Raw genomic sequence first — 25,402 nt, 5'->3', positions numbered from 1 at the left:
CCAGGATCTCGCTAGTGTCTCCTCACTGCACTAGAACACCCGGGGGAGCTGAGTGGGGTTCTGCATATCTAGGGCAGATGTCCCCTTATGGTGCACGTAGCCTAGGTACAGTAATCTGCACCTTACAGCATCTTCTCCACTCCTCTAAGCCTGGCACAATAGTTAGACTCCCTTGGGGAGCTGGTTATTCCCCTGCCTTTAGCATTAAATTTAGAAATAACCCTACACATAACCTGAGTTCTATTCTGCGTTCACACATCAATACTCTTGGTCTACAGTGTCACTGACAATTTGGCAGACCAGGTAGCACTGTTGGAAGGAGAAGAGGTTAGCAGTGACTAGATAGGAGTTGCAGGAGGGTGTAGCAGTCAGGCAGAAGAAGTGTACAGGACATGAAGAGCTAGCAAATTACTAGTTCAGAAGTATGGGTTAGGCTTGTGGCAAAAAATTTGTCCCATGAGTTCTCAAGCTCATACTTCAGGGGTTCTCAAACTGGGGACCAGGGCCCCCTCAGGGGATTGTGAGGTTATTACATGGGGGGGGGGGGGTCGCAAGCTGTCAGCCTCTACCCCAAACCGCACATTTCATCCAGCATTTACAATGGTGTTAAATAGATAAAAACTTTTTTTTAATTTATAAGGGGGGTTTGCACTCAGAGGCTTGCTGTGTGAAAGGGGACACCAATACAAAAGTTTGAGAACCACTCCTCTAGTTAGTATTCTAGCATGCTGACTAATATTTATAACAACTTGTTTGGGAAAGGTCTGGGTAGAAACCAATAACCGACCACTAGAGACTCAAAAACTAATTTTATTTTAACACATTCAATTAATAGGGTGCATTCAGTACTATAAATATTTTGTTAAAACAAATGCTTTGTTTTGTATTTGCTTCATACATTACAGCTCTAGCTAAACATTTTACCAACAAAAGAAAGCCAACAAGGGAGGATTAAATAAAACCATACAGGATTTAAAAAATTACACATTTTGCCTAGTGACCTAAAATGACTAAGTCACACATTTTTGTTGTATTTTCCAGAAGTAAGGCTGAATTAAGACTCTCCCTTTCACAGTCTATTAGTGAAAAAACTTTAAGCTTTGCTAAATTAGGCAGCTAATAATAAGGGAACAGTTAAGCGACCAGTAAAATTTAATCATAAGCAAGTGTTTCTAAGCTTTTGAGGTGCTAGAAATAGATTTTTTTAGCCAAATTCTGCCCTAACTCGGAAAAGAAAAGAAAAAAAGTATTCCAGGCTACATCCCTGGAACATTGTGCACTACCAGATGAAAGAACAAGTTCAAAGTCTCATTCCTAATGTCCTACTCCTAGGGATCAGCAAGTGAGAGGTGATTCATAGAGGAGGTGCTGCCTCTGTCACTCAAAATCAATTCCTAGTCAGTTTAAAAAAGAAAAGGTGGTGCTGATGTGCTACAAAGGAAGTTGTCTTGTACTTTGTTAGATTTGAAGAAACAGCATTTCTCCAAATAGATTTGTCAGGATTTACATAATCTGTATTTTAGAAACAAACATTCAATTTATGAAAGGGAATCTTTACTAAGTGCAATACAGGAACTACATAAAATTAATGAAATCTTGCAATTATCTTTGTCATTATTTGATCACAGGGATAAAACCATGCCCACACCAAGCTGTCTAGTTTCAGCATTAAAAAGAAAATTGTACATAATTATGTATTTCATTTATCCTAGTCATTTATTTTATTACACTGAAAAGCTTTTGAGAAAACAATTAGAGGAATATACAGCACAAGAACAACAATTTAACCTTTAAAACAATTAAAGAGGCTACCCCCCAGGATTCAGTACATAATCAATAGATCTAAACTTGCATAAAGTACACTTTCTGCAAGAAATAAGTTACATCCAGTTAAAGGGTGCTTGATTCCCCCTTCCCCCAAACAGTTCATGTAGGCCAATGACCATTGCAGTGATACAACCCTAGAACTCCAACTCCCAAAAAAGAAATGAATGAGATGGGGGGAAATGGCACTAACATGGTGTCTTGAGTTTGAAGAATTTGGGACTTGCTGTTACTTGTAAGTGGGATCTAGCATTCAGATTGATGAAGGGCATACATGTTCCAAGTACCTCCTACTCCCCACTAGGTCAATAAATCAAGGCATATCTTGAGTGGTTTGATGTTCACCATACATAATATGTCATTTAATGATGGAAAAGCAGAGTCATTCCTGCTTGCCTCCCAGAGATATCAATGCAAGCAATAATATAGTGAAATTTAGAATTCATACAAAGCATACACAAAAATGTAAATCTCAAAGAAGGATATACTAATAATACAGTAATTGCAATTTTCTAAATTTTCACTTCTTCAAATCTTAACTTTTGTATTCCTCCTCTGGAAAGGAATTCCCCCAATTGTCTCTCCCCCAATTTTAATTGCTATTTTGGTTAAATACAGTAATCATTCATCAGGTAATGACTTGACAAATCACTGCCTGGTTGTAATACTGCTTGTAGAGCTAACGAATTACCATGCCTATTCCAATTCGTACAAAAGTTATTTTTCTCTCCACAAAAGGTAATTATTAATATGGTTGCCAATTAGGAACTAAACTGCTAGTGCAATCTGCAATATTTAACTATTCTTAGCTCAATTGTCTGTTTTAATGTTTTTAGTCTTGCAGATTTAAACATATACATGTCAAGTAAATGTGAATCCTTGTCAGTCAGACTGTGGTATGCTTTGGACGCAAAGGAGAAATAAAATGATCACAAGTAGATGCTATACTTCAGTACCAACCAGTAAGGAGCACCCTTGGCCCATAAGTTTTAAATAAGGTTCATTTTTTAAATTTAATACACAAATGACCCTCCATGACCAAAATTCACTTTCTTCTGTCAAAAGAAAATGTTTCTAAAATTTTGCCTCTACACTATTAGTGCCCATTCTCCTCCTTGCTCACCCCATATTCATCAAGTAATTGAATAAGTCTAGAGTATTTCCTAGATATTTTAGTCACATACCTAAATATTTAAGGACTCAAAAGTTTACTACCAAACAACATTTATCAGTGTACTGAGTTTTTGAAAATAACAAAGACTAACTCAGTGGAATGGTTTAAAAAGTAGATACACAACTATCTGACCGTGCAGAAAACATTGTGATTTTTCTATGACAAAAATACACAAAAAAGTTACTGTAAATTCATTCCTTTAAACTACAAGCTCAAAGTCTACATAAAACTAAGTTAACAATTACCAGACTACAGCTTGACCCTGCTCCCACTGAAATCAATAGCAAAGCACTTATTGACTTCACTGGACTACAGTGAGCTACAGATAGGAATTGCAGTGAAGAGATCTATACCATCTAAATCACACCAGATAAAATGTTTTTGCTGTAGACAGACTGTATTTTTAAAATGCAAAGTTCAGTCTGTGGATATGTTTCAGGTCAGAAAAGAAACTAATAGTCTGTCTTAGATCCAGCATTAGTTTCCTTTACGTTCAGAAGCCACAGTACTGCACATGTGAAGCTGGCAACACAAGGGAACAAGAACACAGGTTGAATGCTTGTTTGATATTCCGTTCTCTGGATGACACCTGAACATCAGTTAATTCCCCAGGTAACCCAAAATTAACAGACATTATATCCTTTGTACGTGATTATATAATGTACATCCCATCAACATCTGTTCTGATTTTAGTCACATTCTTAAAGTATCTGTGGCTGTTGACCACCTAGTAAATAGATTAGGACAAAACCAGGCACATTCTGGCTACAGTTTAATTTGTTTTTGACCACGTAATTCCAGATCCTGGTTTAAATACACAATACATTTCCCAATGTAAGACAGAATATGGCATCACTCCTGTCCACATGCTGAACACAGTAAGAGCAATGTGTACAGAAACAAACAGGATGAGCTAATAGAATTTAAAAAAAAAATTCCAAACACAAAGGCCTTTTGTACCATAATGAAAAGAAAACCAGGTTTTCATTCACATGAATTAAGCAGCTTACTTGCTATACCAATTAATCAGATTCCAATTAGAGAATTTTCCTATGGATAAAAAACAAAGAAACCTACTTAAAAATTACTCAACTGCTCAAATACTACATAGCTACCTAATTAGTAGGAATAAGCACTTCAGAAGAAATTCAGAATGTTAAGTTTCTTTCTTGAAAACAAAAATATATACACATTTCTATATATTACCTTGATGGCAGCCAAAATATACTTAGTGATAATTTTATATTAGTCATAAAGAAAAATATTTTGAATTTCTTTAGATAATCTCAATTAGAAAACAGTTTAATGAACAAACTATTTCATATATTACTAAACTGGTCTCTATGTTAGGAAAGAAATGTGCAGTATTTCACAATGCTGTCGGAGCACTGTGCCTCTGGACAACCCAGGCCTTACTGTCACCACTTTTGGTCTTCATTATAATTTGTGACGGTTTTCACTTCCGTGCAAAGTTTTTATGCAAAAAAGGTGGTATGTTTCCAAAGCACTAAGACAGCAGGCTATTGTCAAAATAAAAGTGTATTAAGAGACATTTCTTTTTGCTTGCAAGATATAGCCTTTGGATTTGATAATGCCTCTGGTCTGAACAATGACTGAATACCGGAGAATCCACAAGGGAGTCCATTCATGTGCTCGACTGTTCTGGATACTTTCCTGAAGAGCTTCTTGGAAACTTGCCTCACAAAGCAGTTCTAAAATTAGAAACAGATATTTACATTTTAACCAAACAAAAATGAAATAATTCCTTTAACTGTAATTAGTAAGAGGTGATCTTTGTGTTAAAAATTTGTTAATTATCTCAGTAAGCAACGTGACAGCATACTTCATGTGGTCTCACTCACGCTCTCTCTCTCACACACACACACACACACCCCCCCTCTGAAGTTTCATGAGGCACAAACTCAAAAGTTAAAGAATTTATAGTATAAGAAAGTTTCAGAACATACTTCTCTCCTGCTCTAAGTAATAAACTGAACTGGCTTTACATAAAGTGTTGATTGGAATGACATTAATAATTGAAACTACCAAATAATTGAAGATACCAAAAATAAGATCAAGGGGTAGCTATATATTTTGTAGGGGAGAGTTAAATGACAGTCTCTTGTTTGACATTGATTTTAGTTTAAAAGGTCTAGATTCATATTTAGAAAAATGTAATATGTTTGACCAAATCCAGCAAGGTACTGAGCATTCTCAGTTCCCACTGAAGTCACAGTTAAGGGGTCTCAACACCTTGCAGACTGGGCCCTTAATAGTTATAAGTCTAAAGAGAAAAATTTAAATCCTGCTCTGTAAATCCTTCCATTATTCTATAATTAAGGCACACTGGCCCTTATTAGCCAGCGTAAGATTGTAGGGTAGGAAACAAATCCCACAAACCCCACCCTGCCTCCCCTCTCATGATAGTTATTGGTGTGTATTAATGAATTTTCAATTTGTTTTGGTCTGCAGGTTGCAGTTGGAGTTTCAGAGGATACTGTGGTTCCAGCCAACAATTTCCAACTATGGGTTTCATCCCTGCTAAAAGATTGGTGGACCTGGAAATATGTCATGGGCATCCTGCTGCCTTTTGATGTCATATTCAGTTTGTTGGCATAGGCTCTAAGGACTTATGTGATACTGTTTGTTGACAAATCAGCAGGGTTTTACTTGGTTTAGTAATGTGTCATTTATTTCACAGTATCACAATTCTGGGTGCTAGCTCCTGGCAGCAGGGGTGTTAACTCCTTTTCAGTAGGGTAGATACTGGTTTGGTGACCTTGGTTTAAGCAGGCTGCTAAGCCCTAGTACTGTGATGCTTGGAATTTGAGCATCGACAAGGGGAAGGCGGGTAACAGAGAGAGCATTGATGGCATTGCCCATTTTCACTGTTCCTAGGCCAGACTGCCTCAAGAACTTACCCTGTTATGGAATTAATAAATTTGCGGCCTCTTGCCCAAAAATTCGAGATATCTGTATTTGTCCTTACTGGTTCCTGCCATTCACAAATTTGCTTAAATGAAAACATATTTCTTTCAGCAGCAGAGGATGCCCAGGAGCTAAAGCATAGACCAAATGTAGCCCAGGCAGCTATAATTTATCAACTCAGTCTCTGAATAAGAAGATGGGAGATTCCTTAAATAGTGGTGGAAACGATACCCTTTCTCCATTATCCTCCACATATTGAACTTGCTACCGCTGCATTATATCTGACCTGCACCTGCATGAAAGCCAAAGCTACTTGCAAAAAAGGTTCCCTTGCAAGGCAACAAAAAAAGAGCTGAAGATTTGGATTTTACAGTTTACATAAGCAATCAAACAAATTCAGAAGCAGAAGTATTAGTTAATTCTTACTATTTACTATTTAAAAATTAACGAATAGCATCTTATGCTGGGCATCACAACATGGGGAATAGATGGCCAGCCCTCTGTGGAGAAAGAGGTGGTTAGGGACTATTTAGAAAAACTGGACGTGCACAAGTCCATGGGGCCGGATGAGTTGCATCCGAGAGTGCTAAAGGAACTGGCGGCTGTGATTGCAGAGCCATGGGCCATTATCTTTGAAAACTCGTGGCGAACGGGGGAAGTCCCGGATGACTGGAAAAAGGCTAATGTAGTGCCAATCTTTAAAAAAGGGAAGGAGGATGATCCTGGGAACTACAGGCCAGTAAGCCTCACTTCAGTCCCCGGAAAAATCATGGAGCAGGTCCTCAAAGAATCAATCCTGAAGCACTTACATGAGAGGAAAGTGATCAGGAATAGTCAGCATGGATTCACCAAGGGAAGGTCATGCCTGACTAATCTAATCGCCTTCTATGATGAGATTATTGGTTCTGTGGGTGAAGGGAAAGCAGTGGATGTATTGTATCTTGACTTTAGCAAAGCTTTTGACACGGTCTCCCACAGTATTCTTGTCAGCAAGTTAAGGAAGTATGGGCTGGATGAATGCACTGGATGAATGGGTAGAAAGTTGGCTAGATTGTCGGGCTCAACAGGTAGTGATCAATGGCTCCATGTCTAGTTGGCAGCCGGTGTCAAGTGGAGTGCCCCAGGGGTCGGTCCTGGGGCCGGTTTTGTTCAATATCTTCATAAATGATCTGGAGGATGGTGTGGATTGCACTCTCAGCAAATTTGCGGACGATACTAAACTGGGAGGAGTGGTAGATAGGCTGGAGGGCAGGGATAGGATACAGAGGGACCTAGACAAATTGGAGGATTGGGCCAAAAGAAATCTGATGAGATTCAATAAGGATAAGTGCAGGGTCCTGCACTTAGGATGGAAGAACCCAATGCACAGCTACAGACTAGGGACCGAATGGCAAGGCAGCAGTTCTGCGGAAAAGGACCTAGGGGTGACAGTGGACGAGAAGCTGGATATGAGCCAGCAGTATGCCCTTGTTGCCAAGAAGGCCAATGGCATTTTGGGATGTATAAGTAGGGGCATAGCGAGCAGATCGAGGGACGTGATCGTCCCCCTCTATTCGACATTGGTGAGGCCTCATCTGGAGTACTGTGTCCAGTTTTGGGCCCCACACTACAAGAAGGATGTGGATAAATTGGAGAGAGTCCAGCGAAGGGCAACAAAAATGATTAGGGGTCTGGAACACATGAGTTATGAGGAGAGGCTGAGGGAACTGGGATTGTTTAGTCTGCAGAAGAGAAGAATGAGGGGGGATTTGATAGCTGCTTTCAACTACTTGAGAGGTAGTTCCAGAGAGGATGGTTCTAGACTATTCTCAGTGGTGGAAGAGGACAGGACAAGGAGTAATGGTCTCAAGTTGCAGTGGGGGAGGTTTAGGTTGGATATTAGGAAAAACTTTTTCACTAGGAGGGTGGTGAAACACTGGAATGCGTTGCCTAGGGAGGTGGTGGAATCTCCTTTCTTAGAAGTTTTTAAGGTCAGGCTTGACAAAGCCCTGGCTGGGATGATTTAATTGAGTATGGGTCCTGCTTTTGAGCAGGGGGTTGGACTAGATGACCTCCTGAGGTCCCTTCCAACCCTGATATTCTATGATTCTATGATATCCATTGCTCAAAATGAACTGACAGTTGTAAATGGCCAGGCAGTTTTCTGAATTCTCCTACAAAGTCTCATTCACTTCCAAATCAAGCTTCATCCAGGTACAGTATATAGTAATTTAGATCATATTTAATAAGACCTTAAAGTTTCATTCTGTTGGACACATTTTTCTTAGCAAGACTCACCAGGTGATTAAACACACAAATAAGTACCTTACTAGAAAAAAATTGATCTCTACTACACTTTTGCCTACAGCCATTTTAGTTAAATTGAGGAAATGAAACAAAATATCTTGTCCAAGTTCTTTTAGTTTACAGTTCCAGCAATGTATTTGTTTAGATGCTAACAGGGTGAAAGAGATTAGTCCAGATTCAAGAAGAACCAATTTAATATTTTAAGAAGATTATTTTATAACAGCATTCTGAGGAGATGGCACATCAGGACGATTTTGGAACCCAGACGAGAAACTGTGATTCTACTATAATGTAGTAATTATGTCACCATGTCATCACAGATATTAAAAAACACTGTCAAACTTTAAATGACATTACAGGTTAAACAGGGCTCTCTCATCATCTACCTTCAAACATACTATTTCAGATTAACCAGCGGTATGTTGCTATAAAAGCTTTTTCATTGCAAGCTTCTGCGTGAAGTTCTTCCCATGTCTTTCATTGTTCTGAAGGGTACAGAATGACACTTGAGAGACTACATGCTTTGCTGGAATTAATAAACCCTAGATTTTAAACATGGTACAGTACACAATACTTTTAGATAAGGCATCCCTTCCCACTGCTTTATTGTTTTCCGATTACAATATCCCAGAAGTCCTGTTGTAGGATTGCTTTTATTTTTTTTCTTATTAAGGCAAGCACATAAGAACTTGATATAGAAAAGAAATGATATAGCGATATACAACTGAATCCAATGCACAGGGCTTTAAAGGTAAAAAACAGTTTGCACTCAAATTAAGATTATACCCAGTCATGTTCAAAATTACTTTATTCAGAAGGTTTTTGTTAATTTTGTCAAGTAAGTTCAACTACAGCCTTACCTTTTGGATCGTTATGAGTCAACAGCTGGATGTCAAATTGTTTTGCAAATGCTGTGAGGTCAGGTGGCATCACACAACAGGAAGCTAAATTTACCTGGTTACTATTTGGTTTCACCTGAAAGAGAGAGATATCCTTCAGATGGAAAGTCACATTAATATGTTACTTCTACTTTAGACATGTATAAGCATCCTTTACTGTTGAATAAAATCTGCTCTGTATTGTTATTTTGAGCATTTTGACTTGAACCTTGTTTTAAACACCAAAAACTGAACAAAGCCCAAGCCTGATCCTGCAAGATGCTGTTGAGCACACAAGTCCTATTGGCTGTAGTGACTGAACTCATCTCCTTGCAACATAAGGCCCAGAATGATGATGGGGTCTCACTTCAGTAGGCTGTGCATAATGAATAATGTTTGGTTTCTTGTCTATTGTGGTCAAGAATATCAGCAGCCCTTTGTTTCCAGTAAAACAGGATGCTAGTTCTAAAAGAAAAACACTAGACTACAAATAATGCAATACATAATTAATTTTCATTCTTCCTGTGGATATAAATTTGCAGCTATCCACACACCCAATTAGTGGCCTAATCCAAAACCCACTGAAGAAGTGAAAGGGATTTTTCTCCATTGAATTCAATGACTTTGGATCAGGCTCTCACAAATAAAGAGTACACACATTCATGATGTCAGAACATTACTGGCCAGAGTAAGATTTCCCCCCCCTCCACTTTACTTAAGTAAGACAGCAAAAACAGTACAAATCAAGACTCTTATCAGGAGCCATAAGGATCCATAGTTATTAATTTATATCACTTTTACAGAGCTTGGAGGATTCTGAACAAACAAACAGTTTATATACACTAATATTAGTATGATTAGAATGTAATCAGCTCAATAACAAGCAGATGGCACAGATAAATGGAGACTTGCATGATTTGAATGTTATGGAAGGGACATTCAGTCTCTGCGAGAAGGTCAGTTACATTGCACAAAGAACAGTTCCCACTGTTTGATCCGTGTGCAGGAGGACACACAATCTGCCTAGCCTTTACAGATAAGCTTGGTATTCTAATGATATCTTCCTGAAAGGAAAGGAATTGTATCCAAATAGAGGTTAAAAAATGTAAAGATTCAGGTAATATTCCTGGGAGAAATCTGTGCCACTGCACACATGCAGAATTCACGTCCCCTGCAGATTTCTTTACTTCCCCACAGAAAAATGCCCGCTGACAGAAAAGCAAAGGGAAGCTGCAAGAGTGGTCACGTGCCCCTCCCTAGCAGCACGGGCACATCATTTCAGGTTCCTAGAGCAGCCGCCAATAAAGGTAAATCACTGCGGGGGGGGGGGGGGGGGGGAGGAGGCTGGGGACGCCCTGTCCAGTGGCTCCTACCGTGCTAGCGGCTCAGCTGCCAGTCTCTGTTGGGCTGGGCAGGATGGGACCTTCCTCTTTCCCTGCAAGGCTGAGTCAGACCGACCCCCAGAAACCTCCCCTGGAGCCAGGAAGCTCCACCCACCCTACCCCCGCTTCCTGTCCCCATCACTCCTCAGCCACAGGGTGAGGGGTCACTGTACAGGGAGCTGCTTCCCCGTCTGCCCAACCCCCATGCATCCAGACCACCCTATACCCAGACTCTTCTGCCGAGCCTCACCCCTCCACACCACTGAGCCCCCAGTACCTGAACCCCCACCGCACTGTCTCACCCCTGCATCCAGTGCCCCTCCCATCACCTCCCGCTGCACCCTACCCCCAATTCATCCAGAACCCCCCCCTGCACCCGGCCCCTCCCTAAGCCCCACCCCTGCACTCACACCATGCTATCTTGGTTTGCGTGGCCTGGAGGGGCAGGGCCCTGGGGTGTTTCCGGGCCAGGCCTGGCTCATGTGCTGTGTTAGGGTCGGGTGCAGCCTCACCGCTGAGTCCATGTTTGGGGGGTGTGTGGGAGGGGTGGAGAGACTGCTGCAGTGTGATCTCCCACCTCCCTGCTCCCCATTGCCATGCTGGAGCCTCCACATTTATTTATTGACCAATAAAATATGCAGAATTTTAAAATATTGGGTGCCGAATTTTTTTTGGTGCAGAATTGCCTCAGGAGTAAGGTGATTTCTTTTTTAAAAATTGGATTAAAATTGAAGAGTTTTAATTAAAAAATAGCACTATTTACACTTCTAATTTGTAATCAATTACAAAAATCTTCAAAACTCAAATCCTTTGCTTTCCAATATATCTTTGACAAACAGATTAGCGTAATCAGTATCTTAATTTTAAAATGAAAGTCATTTTTCTATTGTTTAACTGGATATGTGGCATACCAAGGAAACAATAGTAAAAACCACGCCTCAGAGTTACTATGGTTGAATAGTCTGTCCTTACCTGTGACCACAGGTACAGTTGCTCTAACAGTGTTTTATCTAGATCAGAGGTACCTATGGCAACAATCTTTTTGTGTTGAACTAAGTTCTCAAGTTCTCCCCAGTAAGGCTGTAAATACTCCAAAGAAAGATTAATTCCATCTTCAATAGGAGGTGGAGCAATGATCACAGAATCTAATTGGGTAACCCCAAGGGCAGAACATGCTGTGGAAAAAAAGAAAAGAAAAAAATCAATCTGAGATAAGATGATAAACAATAAGCATGACAAGATATCTTTCAAAAACTCAGCTTTACGCCACTTTCATTTCTGAATCACCATTTGAGAGTTTCAAAGAATCTTTGTACCCAAGGACAGTAGCTAGATAAAGAAATTCAGTTAAGAATCAAATACAGAGCTGAAAACTGAATTTCAGATACAATCTTGTGGTGAAAAACAACTTCTTGAACAGAGTCTGTAGCTCTCTATTCCTTTTTCGATATTAACATCTTTGATTTTACATCAAGATTGGCTGATTTATATCATCCTCATTAATGGTTGCACTCTTGACCTCTTGTTCTAGTCTATAACCTCCCCCTCCACAGTTGCCCAAGCACTGGTAAAGGACCATGAAGAAACACTGAGAAGGGCTATTCACATGCCACTGTGACTGAGGAGTTAATTGAAAACCAATACTGAACAGAATGGATCTGGACTTAACATGATTGTGATTATAAGTAAGATTGTGGCAAAGTTTGGGACATCATAAAGGTTGTAAAGGTTATCCAAGTTATGAGAGGCTTCTGAGATAAACATGAATGAAATTAAATCAACGTAAACTGGTAGGCCACCCACGCATCTCCCTGAATTATGTGTTAAGTGCATATCTGAAAGCCTTATAAATTACATAGTGAATTGAAACATATACACAGTGAAATGAGGCACAAAGGTAAATCTCATTTTCCTTTTGTTGCTAACAAACTCATGGTCATCTGGCATGCTATCAGCATACGTCTACACTATGAGCTATGGGTGTGATTCTCAGCTCATGTAGACATATTTACGCTAGCTCCCATCGAACACATGCTAAAAATAGTAGTGTAGTAGCATGGGCAGCGGCACGGCTAGCCGTGCCGCGTACAAACCTGCTTGAACCCCGGGGTATGTACTCAGCACATATAGCTTGTGACAATCCTCACTGCTGCCCGTGCTTTGCAGTTACACTACTATTTTGACCATGCTAGCTCAAAGAGAGCTAGCACAAGCATATCTACATGAGTTGGGAATCACACCCCTAACTCAGTGTAGATGTACCCTCAAAGTGACATCTTTCCACCCTCTGCTGACTTGCCCAAATTAAGATAGATTTGGAAGAGGACATGGTCCAACAGGAAAGGTGTAATTTGAATTAGATTCATTATGTACATTATTCTAGTTTGCTTTGTACATTAGCAGAGCAGAATCTGTCAATAGTCGAAATATAAAAAAACTATATTAAAACTGAAAGTGACTTTGAAATCTCATTTACATAAGTGACTGGAAGGGGGCAACTGACAAGAATACTGTAACGGAAGTAGAATATCTGTTCTTTACTCAATCCATTTCTGATTTGTAATTTTCATCTATACCTGATCTCTAACCCCTTTAATGCTTTTACAAGCGATTCCAGGATTTTCACACACATTTGTCAAATACATTTTAAGAATCAAAAGACAAGAGAACTAGACATTTTCTGACCCTCAGGAATCCTTCAAACCCAATGAACTTTCAAGGTGGTAAAAAGGTCAGTGTTCTTACTTACTTCCTTTAAGAATTTGTGGTACATGCTTAGCTCCTCTTTGGAGGAACAAAACTTCAGACAGATACTGTCAATATAACACCTATTATTAGCATTACATTAGCTTTTAATAAAATAAATATTTTTAATTTGCTGTTGCAGCATTAATGTTACACTGCTGAAACAAGCATCATATAGAATGTGAGACATCAATACTGCAGTTTCTACAGCGTTCAGAAGCAGGCAGAGAACAAATTAAAATTGGAGAACATTTACTGTTTCAAAAATCATCTCAGCATCAGATAACAGAACTAATTACACACCTTATGCCAAACAGTTTTGGTTTTTTAAATTAATTTGGTAAAAGAAGACTTTACTCCTACAATTAGTTCCACAAAGGTGGGCTCTTGTACCTACCAGAACAAGGGGCTGCGCACACTGATCCAGTTGAAGTTTTGGGATCTAAGAGTCTATATTATATTTAATCCATTACTATGAACTGAACCAACATATAAATTAGACCTTAATTTAGTAATTTTGGCCATTTTGAGAGGCTCACCCTTCCACACCACTGAGCCCCCAGTACCTGAACCCCCACCGCACTGAGTCTCACCTCTACATCCAGTGCCCCCCCCCCAATCACCTTAAGAGTATTACAATTGCTAGAGAAATTGCAGAATAAATCAAGGCAAATGTAAAATTCCCCTCTTCAGCACAGAGGAAGACAACCTAAAACCCAAGTATTACAAATTGAAGAATTTTTGTAACAATCAGAAAGTAGAAAGCGTTGCACACAATTTCAGTTTTGCACTTACCCATATCAACTGCATCTCTGATTGAAGAAGAGTTTGATCCTGCGATGAACAGTTTTGCTGCACACCAAAGAAATGTGAGTTAATAACTAAAACCAGCTCCAGCTGTTAGAGAATATACAGTAAAACGCACAGAGCAGTTACATTTCCAGCTATGTACTAGCATTGTATCAATCTTACATTTTGGCAAGAACTAATAAAGAGTACTTAGGACACATGTTAGCTTCTTAAGGAATTGAAAGATGTTTAAAAGTGGTGTTCTAAAAGGTGAAACAGAACTGTAGTTAATATGTTTCTGAGATATCTTCAGAAGTCTCCTAAGACAGGAGGTTACCTAATAAGGGTAGTCTCTTGCACAGGTGAAACAGAGACGTAAGCATTTTGGTACTTTAAGCAACAATGATAATGACAAGTTTGTTTTTAAAACAGTTAACCTCATAGAACCAACAGACCTCCCTCCCCAACTTACTGAGGCTCAAAATTTAACATCTCTATAGTTTGACCTTCCTCCCCTCAAATTCATCGTATTCCACTGGATAGATCATTATAATAGAATTGTGCCTCCAGTGTTATTCATTAATTACAGGATTTATTAGTTATTTTTTGGACAACCCTAATGTTAAAGGAAAAAGGAGGCAAAGGTTTGCAAAAAAGCATTTAAAATCTGCTTGGGGAAGGTGGAGTAATTAAAAGCTGTACAGAGTATCTAAACATGTTAATGCAGGTCTTTTCAGTGAACAGCAGACAAATTCTGACTCATCTTAAATAAAGATATGAAACTTTGTACTGCTGTCATTTGGCTTATCAGGCACCAAAGGGTAACATTTATGGATATTCTGCTTGTAACAACAGCACATGGGTTCTTTCTATAACTATCTGAAGATTTATCCTTGGACTGCCCATGAGGTTATCAATATAAATATTATGTACACTCACACACTTAAAAAAAAAAGAGATACAGACAGAACCTTGGGTCTAGCGAAGCTAGGTACAGAAGCCTTTATGCCACTGTTATGCTCCCCAACAATCCTCAGAGATGCCAGGAGCCACTTTATCCCCAGTGCAATGTAGGGAAGCCTCAAAGCTTCCTTAAGAACTAGCTTATTCAGTTTGAGCACCAATTTAACTAAATCCATTTAGAAACTGATTTAAATAAGTCAATGCAACTCACTGGTGTGGGCTCTCAAACTGGTCTAAGAGTGCCTTACGCTGATTTAGCTTAGGGCTTGTCGACACTACAAAAATTAGGTCAGCTTATTAGGTTGGTGTCCACACTACCCTCCTTCTGCCGGTGGTGTGCATTCTTACCAGGAGCACCTGCACCGACTGAAGTGGGGCATTGTAGGACACCGACAGCTGAGTGTGGGGTTCATAGCTGGAGCACCCACCTACCCTGAGGTAACAGCCAGCGCTGTGACCCTGGCAGAGGTGCAATTTCACAGCATGGTGCCTGCCACAAGTGAAATTTACATTATTGCCAATTTCATGGCTGCCTTAGATCAAAGGAGCAGGAACTCAGAGCTGGAGCCCTGAAATTAACAAGAATGTCAATTTCACTGCTGACAGGCCTCCTGCTTTGAAATTGATCAACCAGGCTGGGCTCACAGTTCAATCTGTCAGTCTGAGGTCAGGATCCAGCTGTGAGTCTGGCACTGGGCTAATAGCTGGAGGAGGGGCAGTTGTGAGCCTGGTACCAGGCTCAATTTCACAACAAGGGAGCCCAGGAGAAATGAAATTAATATTATTGCCAATTTCAGGGAACCAGCTGTGAGCCTCTCCCCCCTTGCAAAGTAGAGACAATAGCAGCCATGAACCTGACAAGAATGACAGCAATGTGAGTGACGCAGTCTCTACAGGGACACTGCGTCATCCTAACTACATCCACATAAGTGCTACACCTCTTGCAGAGGTGAAGTTATTATGTCAGTGTAGCAGGCCACTTATTACAGCAGAAGCAGCATTCTAGCATAGACACTGACATAATTAGGTAAACATAAGCTGCCTTACGTCGCCCTAACTCTGTAAGGTAGACCAAGCCTCAGTTCGTTAAAAACTAAGAGTATGTCTACATATAAACCTCTTCAGCTCCTCAGTGAAGAGGTTAACTACACCACCTAGGTGGGGAAAGGTGGAGGTTTCCCATCAGAGTAGGTACTCCCCAAGAGGCAGAATTCTCCCACTGACCTAGCACTGTCTGCACTGTATCATTCAGAGGTGTGAATTTTTCACACCCCCTGAGTAACACAGTTATACCAACCTAACTTCCTAGCACAGACCAGGCCTAAGAATTTAGTTCAACTGCTGCTCAAGCTACATGTACACCAGCCCCTTGCTGCAACAGACCCAAAGACTGTTCCAGCTGCTAAGGATTGTTGGAGCAGTTCTATCCCACATACCCTATATCAATTTAGTTACATGAATGCTAATCTCACGAGCCTAAGAATGTTTAGCAGGAAGTTGCACCCACTTAGCTAAATGCATTTCTAAACCAATTTTGTTAAATCAGTACAGTTTGCCCAAGTAGACATGGCCTGGCCTGAGACAGAGAAATCAAATGACTTGTCCAAAGTGAATCAAAAAGATGGGAATGGAACTCTAGTATTTTGAATTTCACTGTATATCTACATGGGGATAAAAACCCCTGGAGCATGGCTGCAGCTGGCCTGGGTCACTCACAGGGCTTGAGCTCAGGGGCTAAACATTGCTGTGCAGATGTTGGGCAGGAGCCCAAGCTTTGGGATCCTCCATCCTCTCAGAGCCCCAGAGCTTGGGCTCCAGTCCGAGCCTGAACCTCTACACAGCAATTTTTCACACCCAGAACCTAAGCTCCACAAGCCCAAGTCAGCGGACCTGGGCCACTCATTGTTTTTTTTATCCTGTGCAGACGTACTCTCAACCATGCTGTCTCATCAGGTTACTCAGTATGTCCTTTTGCAGATTTTTTTCCCCCTCTCTCCTCTTTTCCTCCTCTTCCCATCCCCAAAACACCTTTCCCTATTTAATTAAATATTAATGAAGAAACTTAAGTCACAAGCCCTGCTCCCATTGAACAGATCCTGCTATCAAACCCAAGTGAACAAGCCTGCTAGCCAGAGCAAACTATTTAGTTCTTTTAAGTTCCCTAAATGTAAAGTATATTCTGCAAAGCAAGAGTACATTTTTTCATTCCTTACCTGACACTTTCAATTCTTCCCTTTCTTCAGGATTTATCTTCTCCATTGCTTGATCTACAACACATTCCAGGACATCTGGCATTTCCTGCAGAAAATACATAACATTTAGGAGCAGTTTGTCAATATTAGAGAGTTAATAATCCTCTGAAGAATTCATTAACTGTTACAACAAAAGCCTTATACCAGGATCAAAAAAAAAAAAAAAAAAAAAAAGCATAAAACACTATAAAGGAAGTAACCTAGTCCTTCCACACTTTAGAGGGGCCCAGCCTACTCCAACGCCAGAGCAGAGAAGGAGCAGGTAACAGGTAAGAGAAAGGCCACATCTACAGTACAGGCACTTCAGCAGCACTGCAGGTGTTCTGTTGTAGCACCTTTATGGAGATGTTTTCTGTAGCAACTGAATGGATTTTTTCCAGTGATTTTCAACCTGTACGTAGCCCATGGGCCACTTGCGGCCCAATCAGCACACAGCTGCAGCTCATGCAACGTCCTCAGGGCCATACAGGTAGTATTGGACGCGGCCCACAATGGTAAACAGATTGAGAACCACTACTTTTTTCCATTGCTGTAGGTAATCCCCCTCTCTGAATGGTGGTAGCTAAGTTGACAGAAAAATTCTTCCATCAGCACAGCCACATCTGCCCTGGAGGTTAGGTTGCCATTGCTGGGTCAACCCAACTTAAATGTAGACCAAGCCAGAGTTACATGACCAGGTTTGTCTCTGCCCTCAAATACAGAGGTACTTTTGAGGTTCCAAAAAACTTACTGCAACCTAATATATCAACTACATTTGAAGAAAGGAATAGGGGGATTCATTTTTTTCCCTCCAGTTATACTTCATAACTGAAAGTTTCTCCTTCAGCACAGGATGGATAACGTTCTTTTGGAGAATTTGACAAACTGCTCTCTTTCAAAATGGCTGCTATTTCCCATTGTTCTAAATGGGACTGTCACCAAAGCTGCTCTCAGTTGATGGCCATTTTGATAAAACCATCTCTCTCTCATCATTCTCCACGGGACAGAGTTTCACTGCCTCTGGACAGTACAGGCCACTAACATAAGTACAGCTTGTCTCTACTCTCACTGAGAGCAATGGGAAATGACAGCTATTTTGAGAGAGAAAGGAACTCTTCGCGAGCTTTGATGAACTAGACAGTTCCATGCCCTAGCCTCTGATGAGGCTGACACCTTCAGTTATGAAAAATGACAAAAATATAATTAATCACAAATATTTCTTTTCAATGCAATTCATTGCTCCACATCTACTTGAGAATGGGCAGGAGGAAGAGAAAACTAGGAGTGTGTGCACCAGGAAATGTAGGAAGGTGCAAGACGGTATCATTAGCGAGAAAAGAGATTTTATACCTAGTTCTATCCGAAACTCAGAGTAATCTTTGTTAAAAAACTGCAGGGAACTTTTTTGTAAATAAAAGTGTATCCTAACATGATTCATGGAGCAAAACAAAACATGCAATATCATTTTATCTTTTTTATTTCCAAATTTTAGTAGGTGGGCTCTAATATTGAAATGTGACCATACAAAAAGCCACAGGATCTTCAATATCGTCAAGTGGTCAGGATCTTAGTTTCATGTGTTATCTGAAAGTTGGCACCTAAAACGAAAAGTGTCACTTCTGAATCATCAGCAACTCATCCTGTATTATTCTAACATTTCACTTAGAGAGAACTCCCTTACAAACAGTGGCCAGGCCCAACTGTTTAGTCTGCATGACCTCACAAAATAGACCTATAACTCAAACTCCACCATGTTTGCATATGCCGCAATTAATTTTCAAGATGAGCTGTACTATCTGAGATTTGTATGTAATGACAAATCTTGTTTGTTAGCCAGGACTTTATGCTGATTAAGTCTTATTTCTGTAGAACAACATAGATTAAACTATCAAAAGCAATATTTGTCTTTCCAGTAACTTATTTAATTTCACAGGTACTGAACCAAGTTCGTAGAATAGAATATCAGGGTTGGAAGGGACCTCAGGAGGTCATCTAGTCCAACCCCCTGCTCAAAGCAGGACCAATCCCCAATTTTTGCCCCAGTTCCCTAAATGGCCCCCTCAAGGATTGAACTCACAACCCTGGGTTTGGCAGGCCAATGCTCAAACCACTGAGCTATGTTGTGACAAAGGGAAAATATTTGATTAGTTAAATTCTATTTGCAAAGAAACGATAGACCCCTCACCTGGTTTAGATCGAGGCTGATCTTTGAGCTCCATTCATTCAGCGTTTTTTGAATGCAGTCACGTAGCTATAAAACAACATTATATTATTAGTTCATATTTAAGAGTTATGCTACAATTGCACAGGCAAAACAGGTTTATATGAAAGTTAGAGGAGCTGATTGAGACAAAAGGGCCAAGGATGCTATCCACAAAGGCACAGAAAAGATTTTTACTTCAAAGTTCTGTTGGTCGCTTGTACAAGTTAGTTTGGTTCTGCTTACATGTGCTAGTCTCACTCCTCTTTTACCAAGAGTTGGTCAGTAGTGGAGGGTACTGCACTTCATAAACTTTTCAGGTCAGTGCTGCCTTAACCTAAGAGCACTTCTGAAATCTCAGTCTTTCAGCAAAGAAAGAGTATCTTCCTCTAAGACAATAAAAATCTTGTCTAAGGTAACAATTTAATCAGACATTAGAAGAGCACTATATTGCAATGCTGGAATCAGAGCATCAAGATCAGTCATAAACCATTCATTAGGTGTCCATTTCCACACAGGAAGTGTTTTTCCTCTCTTCTAGCATTTACTAACTGCATATTTTTTTTTTTTAATACTGCCAGTGCTCCCAGATCATCTGTCACCAAAGAGACTAGAATTAGGATCCTACCTTTCAGTAACACTTTCCCTGAGATCACAGATGCAGCATTAAACTGACTAGGATAGTGATCATACAACTACACAGATCATATTATATCAGAGGTGGGCAAACTATGGCCCGCGGGACCCTCCTGCCCAGCCGGCTATCCCCCAGCCCCTCCCCTGCTGTTCCCCCTCCCCCGCAGCCTCAACTCACCGCGCCGCCAGTTCTGTGCTGGGCGGTGGCATGGCTGGCTCCAGCCGGCCAGCACGGCTGCCTGTCCTGGTGATCTGGGTGGCACGGTTGTAGCATCGCCAGCCACCGGTGCTCCAGGCAGCACGGTAAGGGGGCGGGGGGGGTTGGAGAGAGGACAGGGGAGTTCGGGGTGGTGGTCAGGGGTATGGGTAGGGGTTGGGGCTGTCAGAGGGTAGGGAACAGGGGGGTTGAATGGGGGCGGGGGTCCCAGGGAGCAGTCGGGGCAGGGATTATGGGGACGATCAGGAAGAAGGGGGGGGGGGTTAGATGGGACAGGGGTCCCAGGGGGTCCATAAGGGGAGGGGGGGGCGCGGATAGGGGCCTCCCCTAACCAGACTTCCATACAAAATTTGGAAACCAGTGTGGCCCTCAGGCCAAAAACTTTGCCTGCCCCTGTATTATATTATTACTACACATTATTTTATACTGCAGGCTTTGCTTTAGTAAAAGCATTACTAAACAAGAATGTTCTATGAGGCCAGTTATTCTGTGGAGAGCTGGAAAGACAGTACTTGGACATGTACAGTACACAACTGATTTATAAGCCACTGCCCTATTTTTCTTTTTAGGTTATTTTAAAATCTGTATGGATACTCATACATTTACTATCATCCTATGAACAATTTTCTTGCTGTCTCCAAGGACAACTTACTCGAACACAAAGGGCCTAATCTTACCAACAGTTGCAAGCTTGAGTAGCCAGGCTGTAAGAAAACAGGCCCACATTAGATTTGGATGAATGATGATTTTAAATTGAGTTGGGATATTAGCATGAGCAAGAGGCCTAAAGCATGTGACCAAATAGAAAGCCATCATGAGAAAATTGTGGTGTTAAAACTTATAGCGTGTTAACTTATTTAAGGTTTGGGCTGAAGTAACAGAAATAAAACATGGTTGACTGGGTACCAGGTGCAATAAATTGGTTTCATGTATTATAAAAAACTGCTTCATCTGACCTTAGCAAAGGTCCAATAATTGGCAAGGACTTCACTTGTTTGTTGAAGGGTATAAAAAGCAAACTCTTAAAGGGTTAATTGCTAATACCTGCCAGACCAAGCTGAAGCCAACCAATACGGGTCTAAGAACCCCTGGGCTTAGCCTGTTTGTAAGTAATTTCATTAAATACTTGTAAGTGATGTTACTGTTTGCATGTAGCAAATTGCTTATTATTTAGGCTTTTTTAGGCATGTTTAGAGCAATTGTATAAATACCATTTGTCCTTTGGATTTAATAAAGGAATTTATGGTTAAATCACTGTTGTGGTAATACCCTGCGTAAATAATAATTCTGACACAGGCCCCAAACGTATAAGTGGTTATCCACAAATGTAAAAATTTATTATAAGAGACAAGAATATTTGTGAATGTTAGAGTCTAAAGATTGTTTTATAACCATCTGAAATAGTAAAGAAAGGATAAAAATTCTGCACCAGGTAGACTGCACAAAAGTCTCAAAAGACAGGAATTAATGCCTCTGGGTGATTACAAAAGAAGTGAGGCTGCATTGAGACTGTTCGGGCACAACTCAGGGGGTGTGACCCAGGATCCATTTCCTTCAGGGTGAAGAGAACGTACTGCTGCAGGTATATATTATATATTGCTCGTTAACAACTCTTCCATCTTCTCACATCCGCCAAATAAAATTGGGAATAAGAAAAAACATTTTCTTCAAATAATATAGCGTGTTTGTTTACTTTGGCTATCACTTTTGTAAGTGGGTTCTTTAAAGTTGGGCTCCTCAGCTCATAACTTGAGGCTCACGTTTTGTAAAAATCTTGGTCAAATTCTTATCTGAATCAAAAAGCACCTTAGAACATTAAAGTAGCATTGTTAAAATTTAACTTAATTTTCCACACTTTATTTATTGGATTTCAATCAACATTAACAGTCACCAAGAACAGTTAATTCTTATAAACAAAAGTTAAAATATTTTCTCTCTCAGGAATTATTGGTAACCTTTATATTAACCATAGGTTATGTAAAATGTTATTTATAAAAGACAAATCTTGGGCTTAAGTTGGCCCAATACCAACGTTAGTTTACAACTTCAATGAACTGGGTCCCCTTTTTTGGTGTCAGTTCAGCTTTACCTGGGCTTGCATGTTAAAACTAACCTGTGATTTCTTGAGTCTTTCCCTTTCAACCAATATTAATTCCTTATTTTCATCAATCATTCTGTGTTCTTATTTCAGTTCCAGAGTTTCAGACCATATGTATTTTTGCAGTACTGGTATACTTCCCACTTAATACTTATCATACTTTTTAAATATTTTGTTGGCTCATGAAAGGCAGACTAGACTGACAGGCCTGAAGACAAAAGTCCATTTATCCACATACAAGGCACAACCGGGCCAGCAGCTATACCAGAGATCAGCAACCTTTGGCATGTGGCCCGCCAGGGTAAGCTTTCTGGTAGGCCAGGCCACTTTGTTTACCTGCCGCATCTGCAGGTTCGGCTGATCGCAGCTCCCACTGGCTGCAATTCACTACTCCAGGCCAATGGGGGCTGCGGGAAGCGGTGCAGGACAGGGATGTGCTGGCTGCTGCGTCCCACAGCCCACATTGGCCTGGAGCAGCAAACCACGGCCAGTGGGAGCTGCAATCAGCCGAACCTGCGGACGCAGCAGGTAAACAAACCAGCCCAGCCCGCCAGGGAGTTTACCCTGGCAGGCCGCGTGCCAAAGGTTGCTGATTCCCAAGCTATTCAAACTTCCCCCCCCCCACATAGCCAATTTCTTTTCTGGAGGAATCACTTCTGAAATGAGAAGATAATGAGCATAGAGATCAAACTCAGTTCTTGAGCTTTCTACTGAGACTAAGCATGCCAGCTGTGATGCAGAAACTTATCCACTAGGAATTGGTCTGAGACCTCAGACTCAATACATATAGGCCACTGAACAGCTGTCATTCAGCAACAACTCAATTAGAGCCAGTAACTTTAAAAACAAAATGTTTCATAATCTCATTACCCACATTCCGTGCCAGCCAGGCACCCTTTTCAGCATTTACCTATAAGTCTACTCGTATCTCATCTTAATAGTTATGAAAAATAAAACTGTAGCTCAATTAAGTTGCCAATGTTGCTTTCATATAACTATTCTAAAAATCACAATCCTTGTAGTTACTGAACAATTCTCAAATTGCTAGATAGCTGCTACCACTACTATTTCTTGTGATAATGCTCAGATAATTTTCATGTATTTCATAGCATGGATAAGATCTGAAACCCATAGCAATATGACCACCACCTCTAAAGCGTGGCACTCCCACAGTAATCTAATGGGATTAGTTTAGTGCCAAATACATACTACCAAAGGTAATGGTCACGGAGAGACAGTCTGAAGTGTGTTCAAAATTTTAACAACTGTCATAAGCTTCTAGTCTTCAAAGAGGACAATGATTGTAATATTAAGAGGCGTCTCAAGACTAAAACACACATCAAAGTTTCCTAAGAGCTATCACCATCATAATACTGTGCACTATTGCATCTTCTTATAATGTGCATGGCACAAATGGCCCTATTTACTTTATAGCCAAAAATATAAAAAATTAAAAACTACTCCCTATGCGAATTCCAGTATTGTTACTTGAACCCCTTTATGCACATTTTAAAATTCATTAGCACCTTTCCAGAGAACCATGTCTCACTATGGCTCTTATTAGAAAAGTGTTAACACCTTTCTTCCTTGAAACAGATATTAGACCTGGGTACTCTTTGATCCATATCAGTAAAGACCAGAGCTGTAATAGGATTCCATACCACAATCACGAGGCACATCACAGGCAAGACCAGAACACAATGTGGTAGCAAATTTTTTTTTATAGTAGATGGACTGTCATGGAGTCACAGAGTCTGGTCTCCCAGCCTGAAACCAATCTCCTGGGAGTGACCCCTTTTGCGTGCCAGACCCCAAGGACCCGCACATTTCCACAATAGCAGGCCCATGGCCTCCAAGGCTAAGCCTTCAGCACCAACACTCCCTGCCTTTCTCTGTAGCTCCCTGTAGTAAATCCTGTCAAGCCAAATTCCTGGGGGAGGCTTATACTATGCCCCTTAGGGTGCAATGCTCTCAGTGAGAATTTGCGGCATTTATGTACCATAAGCTTTAATATCCACAATAGACCAAACTCAAAACTAACTCAGGCAGCTACAGGTCCACTGAGGTTCACCCACTTATTCAAGAGTCTTGGGTCCTTGGTTGGTAAAGAGGAACCAAATCCTTCTAGTCTACTCATGTAAGTACTCCTTCCTCAGTCAACAATTAACTCCTGATGAGGTATAGGGTACTAGTATGAGAAAGGTAGCAGAATTTACCCCACTTTAGGAAACATCAGAGCTGTCCAGAGGGCAACAATTCCTTTCTCCAGCGACGGGTTTAGGTTTCAAAACCTTTAGAACATTTTCACTACATGTCTGTTACCAGCTTGTAACTAAGCACCTGGGATGGGGGACGCCCAGGTTCCAGTCCCTCCTCCAGCCTCTGCATCAAGCAGAGAAGGGACTTGAACCACCCGAGGCTAGAGCCCTGACTCCCAAGCTACAGAAGGTGAGCCATCCCCCCGCTTCCCCAGAAGTGACAGCTCGCAGCAGCTCTGCCCCAGTGACTGCCACCCACCTCAAGCCCTAACGGAGAGGGGTGACAGCGGCTTCATACCCCAGTCCCCCCCTCTCCGTGCGGGCGAGGGGGGCATTTCACAGACACTTCCCCACCCAACCGATCCGAGCCCGAGCCCGAGCCCGAGCCTGGCCGGCGGCCGGGTGCCTTTAGGCCGGCCGGGGCAGCCCCTCACCTCCTCGCTGGGGGTGGACGGGCACTTCTTGCGCAGCCGGCCCCAGTTGAGCAGGTTGCCCGTCTGCAGGTTGAGGGTGGCCGCGTGGTCCAGGAGAATCCTGGCTCTGCCGCTGTCCGTCCCCATGGGAGCCCGCACTCCGCCCGCCGGTCGCCTTCGCTGGGGTCGGCAGGTTCCCGCGGCTCCTAAGGACTCGGAGCCGGCAGCGCTGCTTGTGAGGGGGCGCCTGGGGGCTCCGGGCGGCGTCGGGAGGAGCCGGCGGCGTGCGTGCGCTGGCGGGAGCGGGCTGCGATTGCCGCTGCCGGCGGCGGTCTGGGCTCCGGGCTCTGGGCTCCGGAGGGCGATGACTAAGGGGAAAA

The 25,402-nt window shown here is 41.4% G+C and overlaps 1 protein-coding gene across 1 annotated transcript; it reads right to left on the bottom strand.

The window, feature by feature from the left end:
• Positions 1-794: 794 nt before the first annotated feature.
• Positions 795-25,392, bottom strand: GCLM (glutamate-cysteine ligase modifier subunit). Its single transcript, XM_077823976.1, has 7 exons — positions 25,044-25,392; positions 19,386-19,451; positions 17,183-17,267; positions 14,013-14,069; positions 11,445-11,647; positions 9,073-9,187; positions 795-4,710 (listed from the first exon to the last, which is right to left on the bottom strand). The coding sequence occupies exons 1-7, from the start codon at positions 25,167-25,169 to the stop codon at positions 4,541-4,543; spliced, it is 822 nt and encodes a 273-aa protein (XP_077680102.1). The 5' UTR covers positions 25,170-25,392; the 3' UTR covers positions 795-4,540.
• Positions 25,393-25,402: the final 10 nt, after the last annotated feature.

Source organism: Eretmochelys imbricata, chromosome 8 (genome assembly GCF_965152235.1).
Source record: "Eretmochelys imbricata isolate rEreImb1 chromosome 8, rEreImb1.hap1, whole genome shotgun sequence".
In the NCBI taxonomy this organism is placed as follows: domain Eukaryota; kingdom Metazoa; phylum Chordata; order Testudines; family Cheloniidae; genus Eretmochelys; species Eretmochelys imbricata.
Note: the sequence above shows the minus strand (reverse complement) of the source record. Positions and strands in the feature narration are given on the sequence as shown.

Excerpts from the sequence above, each read along its gene's own strand:
- GCLM (XM_077823976.1), bottom strand. The coding sequence starts at position 25,169 with ATGGGGACGGACAGCGGCAGAGCCAGGATTCTCCTGGACCACGCGGCC. Across the intron at positions 11,648-14,012 it reads CAGAGATGCAGTTGATATGG|CATGTTCTGCCCTTGGGGTT; the intron begins GTAAGTGCAAAA and ends TTTTTTCCACAG. Across the intron at positions 9,188-11,444 it reads AACTGTACCTGTGGTCACAG|GTGAAACCAAATAGTAACCA; the intron begins GTAAGGACAGAC and ends TCTCTCTTTCAG.